Source organism: Amphiura filiformis, chromosome 16, assembly GCF_039555335.1.
Source record: "Amphiura filiformis chromosome 16, Afil_fr2py, whole genome shotgun sequence".
Taxonomy (NCBI): Eukaryota; Metazoa; Echinodermata; class Ophiuroidea; order Amphilepidida; family Amphiuridae; genus Amphiura; species Amphiura filiformis.
In genome coordinates, this window is record NC_092643.1 from 5,580,752 (window position 1) to 5,604,292 (window position 23,541).

The following is a 23,541-nucleotide window of genomic DNA, read 5'->3' on the forward strand; positions in this document are numbered from 1 at the left end:
GTTGGTAGATTCGAGACATTTGATCTGACTAAGTTGATGTTCTTTCTTTGTACACACCTGTACAAGCCAGTAGTATTATCCTTTGTGAATCGCCCAATGTGCCCCCATTCACAAAGGACATACAGACATACTTAGTGGCTTTAACAGGTGAGTGAACACCAACGCAGTAACCAGGGCGTTTTGAGTGACTAACACCTTGCGACTTTACACTGATTTCGTGGTAGCAAGTCACATATTGGCATCTGCAGAAAGGTCATATATTGTACACAGCTCCAGTAACACTTTAGGCCTGATATATGGTTAAAAAACATAGTCCCCTTTCTTGCAGTACTCAACATTTTTTCATCAGAGGAGGAGGTCCATATGTTTCATTCGGCCGAGTTTTTCTACCATACACCTATCCATTGCCAAGAAATTGTGCTCGCAAGTTTTGATCCATGCAAATGAGCTCCCTAATTAGCATATTTTGCGACAAAAATTAAATGGAATTTGAATACTGTCAATTGCCACTCCTCCACCAAGACACAACACAATACACCTTATACCAGTTCTGAGAAATCTTACTCACAAGCCTAGATGGATGGACTGACGGACAACCAGAAAACCAGATGCCAGATGGAGGCATCAAAATGAGACCAACTACCTTTATAGTCAAACCGCAATCACCTATTAAATAAATATAGTCTGCTTGACAAACCATGCAGAAAAAGCCTTCACACATTTTCATGTGAACAAGGTACCCGGGACAAGGTTTACATAATGTGGTTTTTTTTTTCTCAAGTCTGACTCCTGGTAAATTTGATTGTTCATGAATTGCTTGCTGGTTCTAGCTCAGTGCAGTCAAGTGGGTTTTTTAAAGTAGCAGACAGCAGACAAACCCTACAAATCCAGATACCAATACCTATCACTATGGACCACAATGTCCTCATCTTAATGGCATAGTTCAATAACCTCAATGAAACAATCATGGTGCAAAATATGACCTCAAGTTGCAGAGTATGAGTTTTTGTACCCAAATTGTCAAAGGTCATTCAATGATTGTGCGAATGTATTGGGGTTAAAGAACTGTGCCCTAATAGATGAGCATGTTTTGGATCCTAGTGTATACCACATTTGTTTCTACAATGACTGTTAGTGTCAAATAAAACTTAATGGCTCATACATTATGGAAAATGTCACTTAAGTTCTATGCAGTGTGGGACATAATGACAGTGCAGATAGATCCAGTTATTAAATGTACTACATGTATATAATAACAGAACTCCATGCTAAGATAAAATCAAGATAAAATCAAGATAGAAATTTCCTTCTTTGGTAAAAGTTCTCCCTTTGTTGATTTTCTTAAAATACAATTTTTTCACAATTTCGACATTAATGTGGGAACATACATGGTACCACCAGGTACACTGCTCCTACATTGGCTAATGATTTCCCATCTGAAACCATACAGTATGAAAATATATTTTCAAAACCCACCACCGTGCAATATGATTGTTGTTTTTTATTCAGCTGAATCAAAATGTCAATAAAGAGTTGACATGGTTCACTTGGGCCCAGGTAATACATTGGCAAAAATAGAGTTGCATGACCTACATTGCCGTGTGAAAATGTGAAATTTCTTGTGTTCTTGATTTTACGTTGCAATGGCGGTAGCCTCTAATAAGAAAAAAAAAAAGAAATTGTTTGAATGCCCTTCCAAGACAAAAATTTGGAGGGTCGGTTGGTTGATCTTTTTTTTTTTCATGTGCTCTTCCTTCATTTTTCCTCCATTTTGAAAATGCAAGTATTAATAAATACTTGATCATGGTAAAAAAATATTGTGCATTTTTGGAGTGAATTTAAATGGAAATACTGCCTGTTTTTAATCAAATATGCTTTAATAAATAACATAAGCGAATAACAAATATAGAATGTCCTTGAGCTGATCAAACTATAGTTTCGTTTATAGGGCATCGTTGATCTTCTGGTTCGTTTCCCTAGTTATGTTGTGAACAACTTAGGGGGTAGGCTCTAACCCCATGTGGGATGCTGGCCTCCCTGTTATTTTTACGCCTTTTTGGCACTTTTTCGTCAAAAGTTTTCCTTTGAAAGTTGCCTCTATGCCACTGCCCTGCCATTTATATGCTGGCTTATGTACTTACATGGCTGAATCTCCACTGGCAATATCATTACCATTTCTGTCTGGTGTGCCCTTACCAACCCAGAAATTAGATTCTGAAAGACAAAAAAGATGTACAATATGCAAATAACTTGTTGCAGAGTGGATGAATGAAAATGTAGGCAAAATATGCAAATCAGCTCATTAATATTCATAAATATGCAAATAACATGACACAAAATTATACAGCACAGCAGGCTTCCATATCCTATCACTTTACCAAGTTTGAAGTTGATAGGTTATTGCGTTCAAGCTGCAGAGTGGATAAATGGTTTTGCTTCCGCCCGCCCGGACAGACAAACAAACACAGAAACAACCATTTGGATGATAACATAAACACCACATTATGTGTGTGGAGGTCAAAAAATTAGTGCTGTATTTTTCATGAATAAGGAGTAGATATAAAAAATTAAGAAATGCGGTAGGCTACATGCTCTCATTAAAGATCTGAAATGGTCGAGTTGGTATACAAAAAGGGAAATAAATATACCAGGCTCTAATCAAAATTTTCATGTAAATGCAATTCACAACAATTTTGTATGAGTATAATCACAAAGCATTCCATCACATATTTTCATTCTTGCAAATTGAATAGACATCCTAACCCTACCAGCATTGAACGTACAGACTGCCAGGGCAGTCTATTATCTACATGCATGATTCATTACATCAGAATGGTGATAATACAATATTGAACAGGATTTGATTTAATTATTTGATTTGATTTGATTCAGTACTATAAGAATTACAAACAAAAATACAAAATACAGTACTATTTTTTACAAAATAAAATAAATTGCACATCAAGATTGCAGAACATGAAGAATAACGAAATTACAAACCAACACAAGTACCAAAGATAGCCCAAAAAGCCTTGGGAAAAGCTTATTTCCATTGGGGTCCTTTACACGCAAGCGAAAACATAGGAACAAAATGCCACATAAAAACGAGAACAGAGACAACAATGCACAAAGAACGCAAAAAGAAGTTAGGATCCATGTTATTATTCATAAAAATACGGATATTTTACTGTATTTAAAAGTATGAAAGCATAGCATGATAACAATCAGCATGTTATGTTATTTATAGTTCATTTGAACTATTTCATAGAAAGATATACATCAATGCTTAATTCTAATTGATACAAATCAAATTACACAAATTGGCCCCAAATTTTGGAGATCTTGTTTGGTATTTCAATATCTTCCACACCTTTTACATTAATTGTTTTTGGATAAAAAAATTGGACATGGAATGGATAAATAATTGTACTCAGGAGCAGATCCTGTGGGGCAGGGTGTGCTAACTCCTAAATCTGCATAAGTCATGCAAAATCTGCCTATTGCAGCCAAATGTAGTCCTTCCGTCCCAATTAACCATTTGTTTTCAAACTCTGGATCTATTCCTGGTATTGCTCTGGTTGTGACCATAACTGAACTTATATTGAAAGCGCAACTTAGAATTCCAATATATGCAAGTGAAAAGTATGCAGCGGTTTAATAGCCAGGACTTGTTGCAGAGGGGAGGGAGAGGGGAGTAAGTGGGTAATACAAGTTGCCTTAGGGGGAGAGGAAATTTGATGAAAATAGTCAAAAGTGGGGTAAAAGTACCAAAAAAAACCCCTAAAAATCTTAAATATCCCACAGGGCGGTAAGAGGGAAAGGCTTCTCACAGGGGGTGGCAGTTTCCCTACTTGGCTATGCCACTGAAAGTATAGCATATAATTTGTATCCCAAATAATTTGTGTGACATAAATAGGTAATGTCATGGCTATCATTGGGCAAAAATGATCAAAGCTAGATGTAAGGGATGTACAATGTAATTTAAGTGTTCCCTTCTTGAAGTTGTGTTTACTTCACTCATGCAAATATTGCTGGAAATACTAAATGCTCATAATCATACTGGGTATGAAATAATACCTCTCATTTTAATTTGAGAATATTTGCCTTGAAATGACCCATTACAGTACAAGAAACAGTGCTCAAAATTTTCGTGTTCCAAAATCCACTACCATCACTTCTGGCTCTTTTTATTATAATGCCATTCAGGATTGGGCCAACTTACCAAGTGCAATCAAATCAATTTCTAATAAACCAAGTTTCAAAAAGTCTGTAAAAACTCATCTTTTTAACCAAATTTAGTTTCTAATGATTTTAATCATGTTTAAAGATTTTATTTTACTTTTAATATTCACTTGTATATATATATTTCTTTGTATGTTTTTATATGTATGTATGCCTTTTGCCCTTCTATGTATAAAGGACCCCTTTGGAAATAAGCCTTTGGGCTTAAAGGGCTATCCTGTGATATCTCCTTGCTTTGTTTTTTGTGTATTATATGTTATTATTCTTAATGCATTTTATATCTATTACCTTGTATTGTTGTATGTGCAATATGGAGATACCGAATAAAAATCAAATCAAATCAAATCATTGAGTCATAATTATTTGATTTTGGAATCAATTCATACTCTGGCCCGGAAATCTCAAATTGCATATGATGCATCCATTTCAAAATGCCAAATATGTTTATGGGCCTGCCCTAAATTATATAGCAGTACCATATAACAAATTGGCTGTCAGCCAGTACATGTATCTAAGCACAAAGGTGCAACCACAATAAGATTGCACGTCGAGTAATTATTTATGGTTATACCTTTACATCTACATATATAGAGAAATTCAAAAGTCAATTCAAAACCATTCAAAAAAGGTTTTGAATTTAAAATTAGCTGACATTACACACAAAAGACATGTCAAAAAGCATGCATATGTCGATATATTATTACACAGCAGCATTGCACATATGTGACCATCCAGCACAACTGAGCCCTGAAGTCACCAATCATCATTTTTGAGATATTCAACCAAAATATTCTGCTTGAAATTAGCTTTAAAATGATGTACCGGTATATCATGTCTATAGTTCTTGACATTTAAGTAGTGAAAATCAATAAAACAGTCAATAAATCCTTTGTTTCCTATTGTTTATTGTTAAGTTCAAAGGAGCATATCTCAATAGTGGCACTGGCGACATCCGGGCTCAGTTGTGGAGGATGGTCACATATATACAAATACATATACATATATACATCTACAAAATAATACAGTTACACCCTTACACCCACACATAGAAAATCACAACATTCTTGTTCGATTAACTGCCTGATGGTTGTTTGTGTGCACATCAGGCATAAATAATTTATATTTTGGCATCTATAGGTTTTCATACACATTATATAAGTTAACTATTTGAACCATATGTCAAAATAACGAACCAACTTTTTGGATTACAATGGCAAAGTACATGTATAGTGATTCACAAACCATTGAACTTGTTTGGTTCCATACATGATTTCACTTTACAGTAAGCCCAAAAATTAAGGTACCAGTTATGTTCACCTCCTGTGTATCCTAAACAAAGACAGATATTCCATAATTGGAACCAGCAGCCAATAGGTGCATCTTTTAGCTCGAATTTAAGACCTTATACTTATTCGTTGAAATTGTTCAATAAATAAAGACACAGCGATCCCAAAACCTAAGGAGAATACCACCAGTGCTGCCCTTCCATTGATTAGCACGTTAAAACTAGCGTTGTGCTTTCATTTATTACTACACAAAAGTGCAACTTTTGATTTTGATTCTTCATAAGGTTTTTAGATCACTGTTTCTTTAATTCTCAACCAATTTCAATAAATAAGGTCTTAAATCAGAGAGCTAAAGAGTACAGGTATTGACTGCTTGTTTTAATTTTGACATATTTGTCTTTATTTAGGATATACAGGGGTGAACATAACTGGTCCCTGAATTTTTTGGCTTACTGTACTTTTATTTTCTGCTTACCGCCGGGTCTACAGTTTCCTGGGGTGTAGGTCAATCCATCAATACGTATCTGTTTACTATTGAGTATTGTTACTCCAGATGATTGGGCCCGGCCAGAGTTGAAGCCACCAATGCTCTGAGGTGCTGGCACTTGAAAACCTGTAGGAATGTACACTTCTGCAAAACTTGCCTGAAATTGACAAAAATGGGAGAATTGAATTGATTCCAATTATCATAAATATCTGTATAATTTCGAGTTCAAGTGAGTTAAACATTTTTTATATCTCAAAAATTGACTATGGCATAGTCTATGCAAGAATCAATCCCAAGGGGAGAGGGGTTGACAATCAAGTATGATAATTTATCCCTTAATAGACGACAAAAAACAAATCCCTGTGCTATGGGTGGACAAACCTCTCAAGTAGGGTCAGTAGGTCAAGCCTTTTTGTGTGACCCTTAAGGGTATCCGTAGGGAGAACACTTTGTTTTACGGCCAGGTCTGGCCAGGTGCATGTTTGTTCGCAGTCTACAGGTGTAACTAGGTTGTTGTATATTCTATAATTTTCCTGGTGTGTTAACTGTGATTACATCTAGACACCAGTTTATTTTTTATTTGAACGTGACCCTAATTTAATGAGAAAAACGCCGAAAAAGAGAGGCCCGGCAAAATCCGATTTGCAGACAATTTTGTAGCTACAGACAGCTCGTATTCCATATAACAACTACGGAAACCAATCAGTGCCAGAAGTGTTGATTTATATTTCATCCACTTAGGTTTGGCTTAACCCACTAAAAGGTAAAACTTTAAGGCTGATCATTTTAATTATAAATGTAGTGTGTGTGTAAAAGTATATTTCTCAAAATGGAGGAGAGCGCCTATGACTATTGTCCGTTCTGTCTACATGGTCTATGATAATTATTTTCTTACGAAATATATTCACTTAACACAGACCACGGTTGCCAAACAAATGAGGGCAAACCGCTGGGTCAAATCATTGAAAAGTCGCCCAATATTTTTTTTTTATCAACCGTTGGTTTCTATGAGATAAAAAACTACCAGAAGTCGCGTAAGCCAATGTTGAGAAGTCATGCAATATTTTTCTTAACCATCAATTGGTGTCTATAGGACAGGAAATTGTCGCGAGGAAAATCTTCAAAACTCATCCTATTGACCTAGGCCTATTACATCGCCGGGTTTGGCAACCCTGCAATATATACAGTTATATAACATCGCACCGCATTGTGAGGTCAAAGAACTGAATGTTGACATCGTATTCAGGATTTAAAACAAGAACTGTCTTTAACCAGACAATGCGGTTGGTATAAAACATAGCGTGTGATATCATGATATCAACTTCAAAATCTAAAAACAAAAGTAAAGAAATAATTTAGGGCGAAATAAATAAACAGCGTAGGGGCCTACAGCAGGTGCTATCTTGTCAATAATGATAAGAGGAACATGAAAAAACCCAGCAGAGAGCATGCACCCCAGTTAAGAGTTAAATAAAGCAAGGAAAAATCATAATGTGCAGAAGGCCTACTTTTCGGATGATATTCACAGAAACAAAAATAAAGAACTAAAGATCTAAAAACAAAAGTAAAGAAAATGAGGGCGAAATAAATAAACAGCGTACAGCATGTGATGACTTGTCAATAACGATAAGAGGAGCATGTACCTCAATAAAGAGTTTAAATAAAACAAGGAAAATCATAATGTGTAGAGGCCTACTTTTCGGATGATATTCACTGAAACAGAAAAAAAGAAATAAGTTTAAAGAATTATATATTTTAAGATTAGATATTTTTGAACAATCATACATAAAAATGTGACAGGTGTCTGATGATATTTATACACTTCGAGCAAAAAAAAAAATAAAGAACTACTTAACACGCGACATAAATAAATAGCCATATTTTATGAACGAACTGAATGTTGACATTATGACCAGGATTTGAAACAAGAACTGTTTTCAAAAAGAAAACGCGTTGGTATAAAAACATAGCGTGTGCTATCATGATATAAACTTCAAAATCTAAAAACACAAGTAAAGAAATAATTTAGGCTAAATAAATAAACAGCGTACAGCAGGTGCTATCTTGTCAATAATGATAAGAGGAACATGAAAAAAACCAGCAGAGAGCATGCACCCCAGTAAAGAGTTAAATAAAGCAAGGCAAAATCATAATGTGCAGGAGGCCTACTTTTCGGATGATATTCACAGAAACAAAATAAAGAACTACGTTAGTACGCTTAATAATTTGAAATTAAATAATGCAAAATCATACATAAAATGTGACATGTGTCTGATGATAATTATACACTTCACCAAAAAATTAAAAAATACTTAACACGCGACATAAATAAACAGCCATCTATCAAGAATGACAAGAGGAACATGAAAAAAACCCCTAATATATGAGAGCATGCACCCCAATAAAGAATTGCTTTAAAATAAAACAATGAAAAATCATGACATGTGAAATGTATGTTGATACACTTATAAATAATACTCAAGGGTGAAATAAAAAACACCTTATCTACCGATATTTCCACAGTTAAACATACTCAGTGATCACTTGTACTAAAACAAAAATAAAGAAATACTTCACAAATGATAAGAGGAACACATAAAAAATAAATAAGCGAGCATGTCCCAAAAAAAATTAGTAAAAGATAAAATAATGATAAAACGTACAAGAAGGGGCAAAATATTTGTCGTAAAAACTTATTAAATGCTCATTTGCTCTAAGATATTTAATGTTTGCAATTTACTCCTAGTTTATCATTTATTTATTATTTATCTAGGCTTATATATCTTTTATTTATTTATCTATTAATTTATCTATTTATCAATTTATTTCAATATCATTATTATTAAGTGCCTATTTATAATGATATTTAAATCTATCAACATTATGCTTACGTCATCCAGGAGTTATTATCCCACTTGAAATCGCCATATAAACACAAATTAATAAAGAAATACCCAATGGGTGAAATAAAAAGCATGATCTAACTTTTCAAGAATGAAAAGAGGATATAAAAATATAACAGAGCATGTCCTATAAACATGATAAAGAATTATTTAAAATCGTACAAATGTGAAACATGTAATATACTTAAGGGATCTGGAATGAGCGTTTTGAGCGTTTAGACAGTATTTTTGTGGGAAATGAGAGCACATCAGACATATCGAATTGCATTCTGAATACGAAGAATGTCTTTCTGATATCAAATAATTTTCATTTTTTGAAATTCACGATATAATGCAAATTTTATGACAAATTATTAAAATTTGATATTTTTCAAATTTTGATATATAACAGTCCTCGAAGTAAATTTTATAAATCTAATGACATATTCTTAAAGTGTATGTAGCTGGGAGGAAAAGCCGACGATCAATTGAAAATTTTGACCTTTCATATTGAAGATATGGATTTTATTTCCCAAAAAGACCTATTTTTTTGGGAGGGGGGGAAATCCATATCTTCAATACGAAAGAATTTTTAAGAATATGTCATTAGATTTATAAAATTTACTTCGAGGACTGTTATATATCAAAAATATCAATTTTAATGATTTGTCATAAAATGTATTATCATTGCAATTTCAAAAATCAAAATTATTTGATATCAGGACATTCTTAGTATTCAGAATGCAATTCGATATGTCTGATGTGCTCTAATGTCCCACAATAAATACTGTCCAAACGCTCATACCCCAGCCCTTAACATAAAACAAAATAAAGCGGTCATGATAATATGACATTAAGGGCTAACACCACTAATGAAGCGTCTTGGTTGAAATGCACGTGAAAATTAATGTCTTTCTTTGCTCAATTTGAGGCCTTTTGGCTCTCATAGTTGCCTGATGTACCCGTTACATTTTATTAAGAAACAAGGTAGTATAGTTTCTCTCCATTGATTTTGCAATAGCGTCTCCAGGAGGGGGGCTCAGAGGGCTTTCAGATTTATGCGGTGGGGGGCTTAATGGCTAAAATCGCCAAAACCGCCTGATTTTACATATCCTCTAGCGTTGGTTGTCAGTAGATTGCAGTCACTCCTCATCAAGTGTTGACAAAGACAACAGTGGTTGTTGAAACGCATACACAGTAAGTGCATTTTCTTGGATCAGATACTACTTAACTCTGGTTTATTAGTTTACTCTACCGATCCTGATGAATTTGTTCAATCAATAACGATATCTGGGGGACCAATCACAAGCCAGATTCATTTAAAGATGCATTACATCATGACCAATTTTAGTTAGGCCAGAAATTGGCCTAACTCTCCATAGAATCCCGTGTTAAAAAGTTATCCGCAATCCAAAGTCAGTAGTCCACTTGGGAAGCTAACAAACAGAAGGCGTACGGTGACTGAAAAGATTAGATGTGAAAATCTATCAATTGTGCACAAATAATAATCAGAGTTTTAAGCTTAAATGCAATAGCCAGAAGCACAATTGGCAAGTGGAGTACGGAGAAGTCTAGCTACACCCTTGAAGGGAAAAAAACAGTATTTGAAACGAGGAAATGTGCAATATGACTTAATGTAATACATTAGAAAAGGCTTAAAAGGCAACTATTAGGCCCTGATTCATATTTAATCATCATTTAGGCCTGTAAATTAGATTGTCTGTGTAAATTTAGCAGGATCCGACTTTTTATGACGACTTTCAAAATGTGTTACATTTCAGAAACACCAAGCTGTTTGTGAGGTGGCGTTAGCTGTATGGGTTATAGGTTGAACTTTTTACAATATTTCTGGAAAAAAAATCCTGAAATCCATATATTAATTTTTACAATGGATGTCGCATCTGACCTTCTGCTTGCAGAAAGGGAAGTTTTGAAGAACTGAGTTGTTTTCCGGCCCCTGTCTGTACAGAAAGTCAGTGGGGGTTATTTACTGGTGTGCACCCTAAAAGGCCCTTGTCATAACCAATGGTGGCGGCATGATTTTTCCCGTGCATGAGGGTTTAGGGAAAATTTAATTATATGTCTAAACTTGAGGTTGCATGTGTAAAACTTTTTTTAACGCATGTTTGGGGTATTGAAATGATATTTTTTTGGCTTGCACAATCATGGTAAAGATCCATGTCATACATAAGAGATTATAGGACATACAATACTTGGTAGGCCTAATGATAATGCGTAAACTTTGTACCTGTTAGGGAACTGAAATCAGACTGAAAACACAAACGTCATTCGAGGCTCTGTCTCACCAGTTGCATTTACAAGGCCCTTGTTATAACCAGTGGTGGCGGATGATTTTTTTCTGGGGGAAGGGTCACACAAGGTTCTGAACAGAAACGTCACATACGGACCAACCCACACTACCGAGAACCGCGAATGCCGAGAACCGCGAAAGCCGAGAACCGCTCTAGTTGTTTTTGCAAATGACCTTAAAATCTGTAAATATTTTACAATATTTTGACTTACAAAAGAAAACATTTTCGGAAATTTTTGAAATTTGGGTTGTAAAAGAATGTATTCAAAACTTTATGTAGGAATTCATGTTCACTAATTCACGTTTACTGAAAGATAAAATCATTACATTCTATTTGTTTTCATGGAAGACAGCAAAATATCTGTATGTTATGGCATCATATTCCATTCAGCCTTTGGCACCAGACCATTTTCAATGTACACATAATAAGTAGGGCAGCTGAATTCCAATGTATATACATGTAGCAAGCAGGGTGTAATATAATGAAAGACAGAGATAAAAAGAATTTATCGCGTCTGATGTCACTGTCAATTACAGCTAATTATTATGATCCTTGATTGGTTTACACAGGTTGATAGCGCGTAAAAGGAAGGCCGATTTATCTGGTGCCGATCGGAGAAAAGGAATAGCAGAAAATGGCGAAAAATTACGTACTTTCACAAGCCAAAAAGCAACTTTTCTAGGCATTGTTGACATGGTGCCTTTCCACCACATTGATATCCATGTATAGTCTGTGATTACCTACCCTAGCTAGTCTACACCACACTGATATCCATGTATAGTCTGTGATTCTTCTTGGCAATGTCAATATTAGCGGTTTCGTATCAGAACCATATTGTCCCAGTGGTCTCGGACTAAAACAAAAAGAAAATTAAAATCATGGATAAATTATTTGCATACAATAACATAATTAATGGAAATAATGTGTTCCACATAGAGGTTATGATTGTACATCAGTTGTTTTGAGGGTATTGTAAAATATCTAAACATTGTGCTTTAGAACCAAGGAATATCCTGAGGGATACAGCCCCGAGGGATATTCAGAGTCACTTTTTAAATTAAATTTACGTCACATTTTTTCCTTTTAAATTTGAAAACAAAACACAATTTCAGCTGTATCTTTTGTTTTCCCCGTCAAAAAAAAAAATATATATATATATTTGGGTGTTTTCATAATATACATTTGGGTGTATTCTCAATACATTTGGGTGTATTCCCAAGACATTTGGGTGCATTCCTAATAAATGTGGGCGTATTCCTATAAATACAAGTGGGTGTATTACCAAGACATTTGGGTGTATTCCTAATACATGCATGTGGGTGTATTCCCAATACATTTGGGTGTATTCCCAAGACATTTGGGTGTATTCCCAATACATTTGGGTGTATTCCTAATACATTTGGGTGTATTCCCAAGACATTTAGGATAATTCCTAAGATATTTGGGCGTATTCCTAAAACATTTGGGTGCATTCGTAAAACATTTGGGTATACATGTTACCTGTTGAATGAGTCAATGTGGATGATATCTCCAGTAGTGTCAGGTTGTCCAGTTCTCCCAGCCCAAAAGTAGGCATCTTTTATAAAATAAAATTTAAAAAAATAAAAAATACAGATTGTAATTTAAGCAATGTTAAAAGAACGCAAAGATTTCTTAATACTGCTATAGGGGAAAATGCAAAAAAAGAGCATTTTATAACAGAATTCTTAAGGTTCAGAGAAGGGCTCTTAGAGGAATCTCAAATAGTTCATATCTGTGTCACACAAACCTCTTTTTGATAAATATAATGTACTTTATGTATGCCTTTGACTTGTGAGAAGAAATTATGTATGCCATTTAAAACGTCAAGTTCTTACCAAGATCCTTTGACCCGGGCCTTTGACTATCTATTCATATTGAAAGTGTTCACAGTTATGATATGAGTAACAAAAACATTATCGCTGCTCTGACATTCACAAACTACATTGTAAGAAAGGATTTGTCGGCTGGTCCAAAGTTATGGAACCGAACCATTTGGCAAATGATATTAAGGTAACTCTAAATATTAGTAGATTTCTTGCAATATTGTGCATGTGTAATAGTATGTTAAGGTATTTATTTATTTATTCATTATTTATTCAGGAAATTCCATCAATACAAATGTACTGGTCTCCCTGGAAGACCTGATTAAAATTATATATATACATAATACATGAACATGATAATAACAAAATAAGAAATATATTATACAAAATGAAAGAACCAAACATGCATGATACAAAACAAAATGCAGCAATGTTGAGCTCAAAATATAAATACAAAACTTACAGCAGACCAATTGCATTTTTGAATCCACCCAAACTCATTGAATTAAAATTGATACGAAGATTTGGAGGAAGATTGTTCCAAGCAACTGAAGATCTGTAAAGGAAAGTTTTCTTTCCAGAAGAGGTTTTCCATATTGGAACAACCAAAAGTTAGGCTAAGTATTGTTTTTAAATTTTTGTTCCCTAGGTTAATATGTTTTGTAAAGCGCCCAGAGGCTATTTGCGTTGGGCGCTATATTAAATCTCTCTTTATTATTATTATTAATATTATTATTATTTATTTAAGAGTAAACTTCTTAATCATCTAAACCGTAATCATCATGTGCTATATTTCTTTGATTATTGTCAAGAATGCATTTTAAACATGCATTTTTCAACATGTTCAACATGATTTGTCAGATTATTTGATTGCATTTGTTATACATTTACACAGATGAGACATTTGTAATACATTTTGTATTCATCTGGTTGTCTTTTTATGTTTGTGTTTAGTTTATTTTGTTGTATTTAATTTGTAAAAGAGATGCAATCATTTCTCAGGCTCTTGCCTAAGATGCATGCACTGCCATCATTGTTTTGCGATAATAGAAATAAAGTTATCCTAACTTTATCATAACAGGAAGCATGGTTAGGGTTAGGATTACTTTGGAGGTGGTGACCATTATTTCAAAGTTGCTCCATTTTCTGTGGGTCCATACAGGGTGTACCAAAATGATTGGTACCCATCAGTTTCCAGTAATTACAGAAAAGACTATCACAACAAAATGCAACATAGGAGCTACCTTATTTATAGATGATTGTAATGAAAGGTCATAAAACTATAAATCCTGGGCATTTCAAGAGGATCCAACGTTGCATATTGAAGAAGCAGGCTTGTCAACTACACCAAAAACAGATGGGTACCAAACATTTTGATACAGCCTGTATACATGTATGTACACAGCAGGTTTCTCCAGGTACTCTGGTTTCCAATATTGCTTATAAAATTAGACTATATTGTTACAACTACAATCATGGAAAAAAATGTTGCCAAACTTTGGCTGTGTTTTGATGATCATCCCCTGCTCCCCAAATTCAATGTTGGACAAAGCCATGTTGTCGGCGGGTCCATGAAACCCTTCAACATCGAAAGATGGGGAGTGGGGAAGGGTGAGATACTTGGGGGAGGTACATATTGCATGCATGTTTCACTCATCTCTCCAATTTTGATGGGGCATGAATTTCAATTATTTAGTACAACTATTTTATTCCAGGATTGTAGCCCCTGGAATCCATCTTATTTGTGGTTTAAAGCGATGTGATCATATTTCTCCTCATCTTACTGAGCTTCATTGGCTTCCAGTTAAAGAATGCATACAGTTTAAACTTCTTACCATCATATTTCAGTGTGTGCATGGGTTAGCTCCAACTTATTTGCAGGATTATGTTCATCTTTATTCATCTGTTAACACCAGACATCGTTTGCTTCGTTCTTCTCTTGATACAACCAAACTTCACATTCCGTATACAAACCGCTGCCTAGGGGATCAGGCTTTCCATGTTGCTGGCCCACGGATATGGAATACTCTTCCACAGCATATTCCTGAGGCCCCCACCCTAAACAGGTTCAAAGAACTCCTCAAATCACATTTATTTCCTGTTTCATAATATTGTTTTTGTTAATATTCATTTGCATGTTTTTGTAGCGTAAGTCTATAGTAGTTTAAGTCTATTGTAATGCGCTTTGGTATTTTATGATAAGGCGCAATATAAATTCTTGTATGTATTGATTATGATAACTATACAAATGTAGAATACCTACATCACCCTAGTAACACCTATCCTTACCCAAACCTAAATTCCTAACCCTAAACACCTCAACACTAAACACACAGGGTGCAGTAGGTATTTAAAGGTAATGTAAAATGGGGAAATTGGTCTGAGTAACCTACATTGTATTAGTGCAATAGCTCCAACTCATCCCAACCCAACTCATAAAGTTGCTCCTACATTCTTACCTGGGCCACGGCCATCATAGACGAAGCCTTCAACAATGATAGTCCTCTCATCCGCCACATGCACAGTTCCCTGTACATTATGTGCAGTTAAAGAACTGCTGCCCTGTCTTGTCAGCTCCCCTAATAACTTCCCATAGTAGCCTGAGTAGAAGGGCTCCACTACTGCTAAACCACCTGAAATAAGTAGAAATCAAATGCAAAAATTGTCACCATGCACGTAAACATCATGCGACACATCACATGGACTCATTTGTGATTTGCCGGAGGCACTCCCACTTTAGAGGTGACGTGTATGTAGGGCTGTTAAGACCCCCTTTTTTGAACACATGTTCTGTCACCCGAAGACCCCTTATTTTTCCATTTGATCTGTCACCTGCACCCAAAGACCCTTATTTTTCAATTTGAACAGCAACTTTCATTTATCATCACTGATTTTGTTACCTATTTTTGAAAAAACAAAGAAATTTGAAGCCTTTTTTAACTAAAAATTCAATTTTCGAGGTTTTTTGACGCTGTTTCGGCTCTCACCCAAAGGTTCCAAAGGTCATGTTCTCACCCAATGACCCCATATTTTTTACATTTTGCTCTCACCGAATGCCAAAAATCATGCTCTCACCCAATGACCCCATATTTTTTACATTTGCTCTCACGAATGCCCCTTACTGCGAAAATCCCAGCCCTACACCTATATCCATTTCATATTGAAGTGCCCCCCAGGGGTGATGCATGGTAATGCGAGGTATGTTTTAGACGTGATGGTCTTGTGATGATGCGCAGTCAGAAGGACAAACATGTTGATTATCTGACAACCATGTGCCACACAAGACTGTGTATGGCACGGCTACTAGGGATAATAGGAGACTGAGATTTTTTATTGAAATTGTTTTCATGAAAAAAAAAGAAACCGTTTCTCATTTTAGCACGTCTGTACAGCACAACTTGGAAGATTTTGCAAAATGAAGACCTAATTGAAGCGATTTGGCGGACCGTTTTGGCACTATTCGTGTGTAAAATTTTAGTTTGAAAAAGCCGAAAAATTGTGAATGACAGCATGTGCACGTCCATGAAAAATTATATTATTGTCGTCTAGTGACTTTGGTGACAAAATGTGATAGGCCTAGACCCTGCATATCGGCGGGCCAGCAGTAATTTTTACATGCTTTTGGTATGGTGACCCGCCTTCAAGCAATGCCTAAAATAATTGCAGGCCTATATTATAGGGCCTACTTCCAATCGACCCGACTGTGCGGTTTTTAGGCGGTTCTCTGAAAAGGACCCTTAATTTGTGTTTCTCTGGTCACGCATGTTCCTTGATTGTCCCCCAGCCCAACCAAAGATGCATGCATAATGCCAATATTCATTTCATAATACTAGTCTGATCGATGCTCTAGGCCATATGTGTAGCTATACATTGGCGTAACTAGGGTTGGTAAAATGGTAGCGCCCAGGGCAAGAAACAAAATTGGCACCCCTACCCCCACCCGAGAATATCTTAGACGCGGCACACTGACATCGCCTGGTAAATAATTCCATTGTACAGCAGGGAAACTAAAATCAATACCTGGGATTGATACATGTGTGTGCTATGCACAATTTGATATTCAGACGATAAATCTTTGGATGCTGGGGTAGAAAGTAATTATTGCTTTCTAAAGAAGCTGATTTTAAGGCTTGCACTTGAATATATGTGTTGAAAGAACATGAAAGTCGTTAGCGAGTGTATTGACAAAGAACCGTGCATTTTGAACTCAAAACTGACAAAAATTCAGATTTTATATACTGTGCAGAAAAGACAAAAATGACAGCTGCCCTCATTCGTAAACAATCGGGGTAACGAAACATATCATGTTACAACTTACAATACATGTACAAGTGCAATGTGAACCACTGGTGGAGGCAGTCTAAATGCAGATGACGTACCATGCTCACTGAGATCTTCAGAGGTCAGTCACCGGGCTATTGTCAATAGCCTTAGTCGGATGTCCATCGGCCCATTATGCGTCTCAAAACTATTAAACAGGTGACACTGTGCGCGGGGATGTGGGAATGGCATCTTTTTTAAGTGAGGCAGATTTGGTGCCCCCTAGTGGTAGCGCCCCTTCCCCCCTTGCCCCCCCTAGTTATGCCAACTGTAGCTATAGCAGATATTGCTGTATTTAACAAGAGAGTACATGTACATGTACATACTTCCATGATGTTGACAAGGTCAAGGGCAAGGCACAACTCACAAAGCATGTGGCTGCAGAATCTTAATTTAGGCATACGACCTGTTAAAGCACACATCGATACTATGCTTTGGAGATGCCCAGTCCAGTTAACATCGTACATGGAAGTATGCTCTCATCAAAGATTTGCAGCAAAATACTATGACTATATTCACCTGACACAGATAGTACAACTGCAATCACAACATTGACTCCCGCATTGACTCTATAGTCTTGCGTCAATGTATACTACATGTAGTGCCGTACTATTACGCTGCCTTTCGTATTCGCAGAGGAGGACAATTTCGAGGTAGACAAAGTACAGTAGGTATGCCAGGCAAACCTTAGTTAACACATTTGCTAGTCAGCGAAATTCGCCTAGACGGGGACCAAACACAATACATATTTACATAGAAATTTCAACAGGTCGGTCAAGGAAACCTACATAAATATGTTTTCTATACTTCACTTGACCAAAATATATGATTTTTTATGGTGATGAGACACTCACACATGGAATTTTAGAGGGATTTTGATAGCAGTTCCATTAAAAAAAAGCTGCTATCATCATGAGACTAGATCTAGTAATGCTGTTTTGGGGAATTTTGCTAGCAGAATCTTTTTGATGAAAGTCGATCTTTGAAAAGATGTAACTTTCTTTACTCAAGGGCTTTAATTTGATATATAAAATCATTAAAATGATGCAGTTTGATGGCAAATTTAAATTCACCTGTCCTGGCATACCTAAACAAAAGGCCTGTCAAAAATGTTCCCCTTGTCCAAATACTCAAGTATCAAAAGGATGGTCCACAATAGAGTGATTTACGCAACATGAATAGGGGATTAAAAAATTGTGAAGTAGGACCATGTGCTTCTTTTGTCCAATTTGGCATCAAGATTTCGAATGGAAACAGTTCAGACCCAGAACACGATCATGTCAGAAATTAATATTTTGTTCTGGGTCTGATTATTCGGACTAAATGTATACATGACATTGACAATAAAACAATTTACAATATACACATGTGCAATTCACTGTTTATGTTCCATCCCGGCCCCTTCGATCAGCCATGGACACAAATCGGCTTGTGATACCGATGTCTGAATTGGTCACTGTTGGTGATCGTAAGTTTTAAAAGTTGTCGCGGCAAATGCCTGGAACTCTTTGCCGAGACAACTTCGGACTGCATGTATTATTTTTTATTTGTTGTTGTTGCAAACTCGATACACCATACCATCTACCTACCAGTTTAACTTTAAATTAAATCGGTGCAAAACGGAACAACTAAATCAATCAATTCACTTCCACATTTTGGGTTTACACACACTTTTGAGTTTTCACTTCTTCAATTGCACGCATGCGCTTGGACAACTCGTAGTACGTGTCAGAGAGTAGCGCCAGCTCGTATACATGTACGACAACTTTTTTAAGGCTCTTCGGAGGACATGCACCCGAATATTATTAGGAACTTGGATGTATTTATAACAAAATTAATGATTTATTTTATAAGAATATAATTTATGACTTTTAATTTAATTTATAGGGCCTATATAACGAAAAATAAATAGTAGACATCCTAGTATTTCATCATACCCGTCTCTCTACGTCCCCAACAAATGTTTGGATTTAATGGTCAATATGCGATAAACGGGATTTATACTATAGCGCCTAGCATGCATATTGTAGGCCTATGAACAAAGCGCTTCCAAATATCATGGGTACCATAAAGGCCTACATTATTTTAACATATTTGTCACCACTTTATTAAAGGAGTATTTCGTGATCCTAGCATCCTCTTTTTATGACATTTTTCAGTACATATCCACGAAAAAGCATATTCCCAAAATTTCAGTTGATTCCGATTTTGCGTTTGCGAGTTATGCATGATTACAATGTATGTGTATTACACTGCTCCATAGACAATAAGCCCTTTCGCAAATTCAGATCATGGTGCATCATGGGTAATATTTGCCGATAAAATTGGAGATAAACACGATGAGGCTATTGTACATTTTCAATGGGGTGAACTTTGCCGTTTGCATAAAAATGTTTTGTCCTGGAATTTCGCTGACAGTTTGGTCTTCGCAGGAAATTTATATTTGTATTTCACAGGAAATATTAACATATGTAGGAATGAATAAAAAATGTTTTACAAAAATATGTTTTTGAAGGAAGTGCAAAGTTCGCCGCCATTGGAAATGCACTGCAGCCTCCTCGTGTTTATCTCCAAAAAATCGGCAAATATTACCCACAATGCATCACGATTCTGAATTTGCGAAAGGGCTTCATAAGTTGTAATTTCGTTCTGGTGCACCAGAACGAAATTCAAATTTCACGATATCTTTGCAAAACGAATTAATCTGCAAGAAATATTTTGTACATGAACATTATGTAGCCAGAGGTTTCTAGTGATATAAAAATCTCAACTTTTTTTGAGAAAAGTGGGGGGATGAGGCTGTGGATCACGAAATGCCCCTTTAAGGCTTATAAATTCAGTGATCCCACACTCATACATAGAAATGACTTGTTCGCCTTGTTGGCGCAATTCAAAAGAAATAAGTTTGGACAACTCAAAAATAGTGTAAAAGTTGCCAAAACAAAATTCATTTTAGTTATACAAAATTAAAAAATGCTGAAAAAGCTCAAAAAGTTCCGTCAACTAATCAACTTTGTTGGCATTACTTAAAAAGTTGATGTAATTCGTTGCGTCAACTTTTTAAGTAATGCCAACTTCTGAATTCAAGTTCAGGGAACTTAGAAAAATAAACAAGGTTCAAAGAACCAATTAGTTGAGTTATTGTAACTCAACATGTAAGTTGATGTAACTCGTTCATATTAAGTTACTGGTACTTATTGTTTTGAGTTATTCCAATTTGGTACTTTGTTACTTAATTCACGTAATTGGACCATTTTCTGCACAATTAGCAGTATTCAAATATTTATTTTTGTAATCAGTGCAAAATTTTGTATACTATAGCACACCTCTAGAAAATTATGCTAACCTAGGCTAGTTTCATTTTCTGAGTTGTAACAACTCAATAAAGTAAGTGCAAATGAGTGCGACCAACATAATGATATCGAGTCAGCGTTACTCAAAATTTTACGCGTTGGCATTACTCGGAAAGTTGACGCAACGACTTACATCAACTTACTTGAGTAATGCCAACGAACAATTTCTATGAGTGCAACGAAAGTGTAAAAAAAGTGTAAAAAAAAAAAAATTGTGTAGGCCCTACATGTATGTCTAATAATGAACGATAAGTAAGTAAAATTGTCATTAGGGGCCACCGGCCAGATATTTTTGAAATGAAAAATTTGGCAAAAAAACGAGGAAAACAGCAATATTGACATTGACAATAAAAGTTGAAGCCCCATTCAACAACATGTAGTAACGTAACAGATTCGTGTATTACTTATTTTAAATACACTGCTTTTAAAACCACTATGCCAGTAACAAAGGTGCCCAATCTAAATTTTCATGATATTTACGATCCTCTGTTCTGGGTGAGCAAATCACTGAATATATTATAAAAAAACTTGCCCAAAATTTTTTGCATATTAAAGGAGGATTTCGTGAGCCTAACATCCTCTTTTTATGACATTTTCCACTAGATATTTACCAAAAAAGCTTATTCCCAAAATATCAGTTGATTCCGATTTTGCGTTTGCGAGTTATGCATGATTTAGTGTATTACACTGCTCCATAGGCTACCGGTACTGGTGTAATTTCGTTCTGGTATACCAGAACGAAATTCAAATTTCACGATATCTTTGCTAAACGAATTAATCTGCAAGAAATTTATTGTACATAAACATTATGTAGCCAGAGGTTTCCAGTGATATAAAAATCTCAACTTTTTTTGAGAAAAGTGGGATGAGGCTGTGGATCACGAAATGCCCTTTTAACATTTTGACAACAATTTTAAAGTCTTGCTGTTGTGGGCTTTGTTTTCTCTTCATGACCTGTATTGGCTAATTCGATATGTTGTTTTTAAAAAGTTTTGACCAAAACCGAAATACGTTTATAAAAATATTTATTTATTTATTTACAAATTCAAAGTATTTTGATAAATAAAATGTTATTAATCATGATGAACGCATTCAGTTGAACTCGAAATTATACTGATATTTATTACATCAAAATACTAGTATAAAATGGTTATGAAAAAGTTTATATAATTATATTTGTGACAGTAAAAGTAAAGTATAGGCCCTACGTAGGCTTATATTATTGAATGCAACATATCATAATGGCATAATTATAATGACACTTCAATACTTAACAATTCTAATTTTAGAATCTGCCAGTTTATTATCCGAAAAACCGACTATGGACTTTCACTTTTAAGCAGAACTTTACCCCCTGTTTACCCCGGGACTTTGTTCTCTAAAACACACTGTCAATCATACTTGTTTATCAATAAAATCTAACCACAAGACTAAGCATGGTGGTACAATACGCGCTAGATGCGTACGTTCATCCGCCAGCACAAAGGCGCCGCATTCCCTAGATAGTTGTGTACCGTAAATGGTACCAGTACGTGTCGGGAGGATTTAAACAATAACGAGATCTGGGCGACCAATCACAAGCCAGATTCATTTAAAGATGCATTGCATCATGACCAATTTTAGTTAGGCCAGAAATTGGCCTAACTCTCCACAGAGTCCCGTGTTAAAAATGTTAACTGCAATCCAAAGTCAGTAGTCCACTTGGGAAGCTAACAAACAGAGGGCGTACGGTGACTGAAAAGATCAGTTGTGAAAATCTATCAATTGTGCACACATTAATGATCAGAGTTTTATGCTTAAATGTAATAGCCAGAGTATTCACAATTGGCAAGTGGACTACGGAGAAGTCTAAGTTTAGGCCTACTTCGAGGACTGTAAAATATAAAAAATATAAAAAGATCAAATTCTAATGATTCGCCATAAAATTTGAATTATATATTTGCTATCAGAAGGACATTCCTCGTCATTCAGAATGCAATTCGATATATCTGATGTACTCTCAGGTCCCACCAAAAACATACTGTGCAAAGGTTGCTATCTGAGCCCTTAATGTTGATTTATCCAGAAAAAGCCTTCTATGAATACACACACTTCAATAAAATGATAATGATTTTATCTGCCAAACAAATTATTATTAACAAATTTTAACAAAAAAATTGACATAGGCTATATATAATACAATATATTGACATTAGGCCTATATACATTATTATAAAGTTGATGAATCCAAGTGTGTGAAAATATTGGATCCGAAACATAATAATGATAAAATTGGATGCTTTATGCCCAATAGTTATTGGTCTCGCTTTATGTTGTACATACACCAGAATATTATATATACGACTGGTTTGACCAATTCAAGAGTGTGCCCGATGTGCTTACCTGCACAAAACTATGGGGTAGGCCCTTAATAATAATACTTACTACATGATGATATAAATACAGCCAGAACACAAACCACAAACTGTGCTATATTTCTCATTTGTTCTATTCCAAGATATATTCCTGTGCTTGAAAAACAAAATAATTATACCGCTATCCGAATCCAATTTTTCTTAAATCCTGTATATTGATTCCACAGAATTAAGTGTTGTTGTTAACTCTGCTTAAACTGTAATGATAATTATACAGTGACACATGTAATTTTGACTACACGGTCGATCGATCTTTTATGATTTGTTCCAGACCTTTTGCCAAAGATTTCTTTTCATCAAGTTCATTCGAGCATTGAAATCTATTTTTACGGTATAAAAAGTTTACACAGTAATTTTACAAGGTTGCAAACAATGCACTGTGAAAATATACTGTGCGTCAT

The 23,541-nt window shown here is 35.3% G+C and overlaps 1 protein-coding gene across 1 annotated transcript in view; it reads right to left on the minus strand.

Annotated features, from left to right (window-relative positions):
* Positions 1 to 23,327, minus strand: part of LOC140136473 (uncharacterized) — a 124,264-nt gene extending 100,937 nt beyond the window's left edge. The window contains exons 1-6 of the mRNA XM_072158195.1: positions 23,151 to 23,327; positions 15,513 to 15,686; positions 12,710 to 12,785; positions 11,954 to 12,062; positions 6,004 to 6,172; positions 2,142 to 2,214 (exon numbers count right to left, since the gene is read on the minus strand). Of these exons, the coding sequence (XP_072014296.1) occupies positions 2,142 to 2,214; positions 6,004 to 6,172; positions 11,954 to 12,062; positions 12,710 to 12,785; positions 15,513 to 15,686; positions 23,151 to 23,208 (659 nt within the window). The 5' untranslated portion in view covers positions 23,209 to 23,327. The remainder of the gene's footprint in view (positions 1 to 2,141; positions 2,215 to 6,003; positions 6,173 to 11,953; positions 12,063 to 12,709; positions 12,786 to 15,512; positions 15,687 to 23,150) is intronic.
* Positions 23,328 to 23,541: the final 214 nt, after the last annotated feature.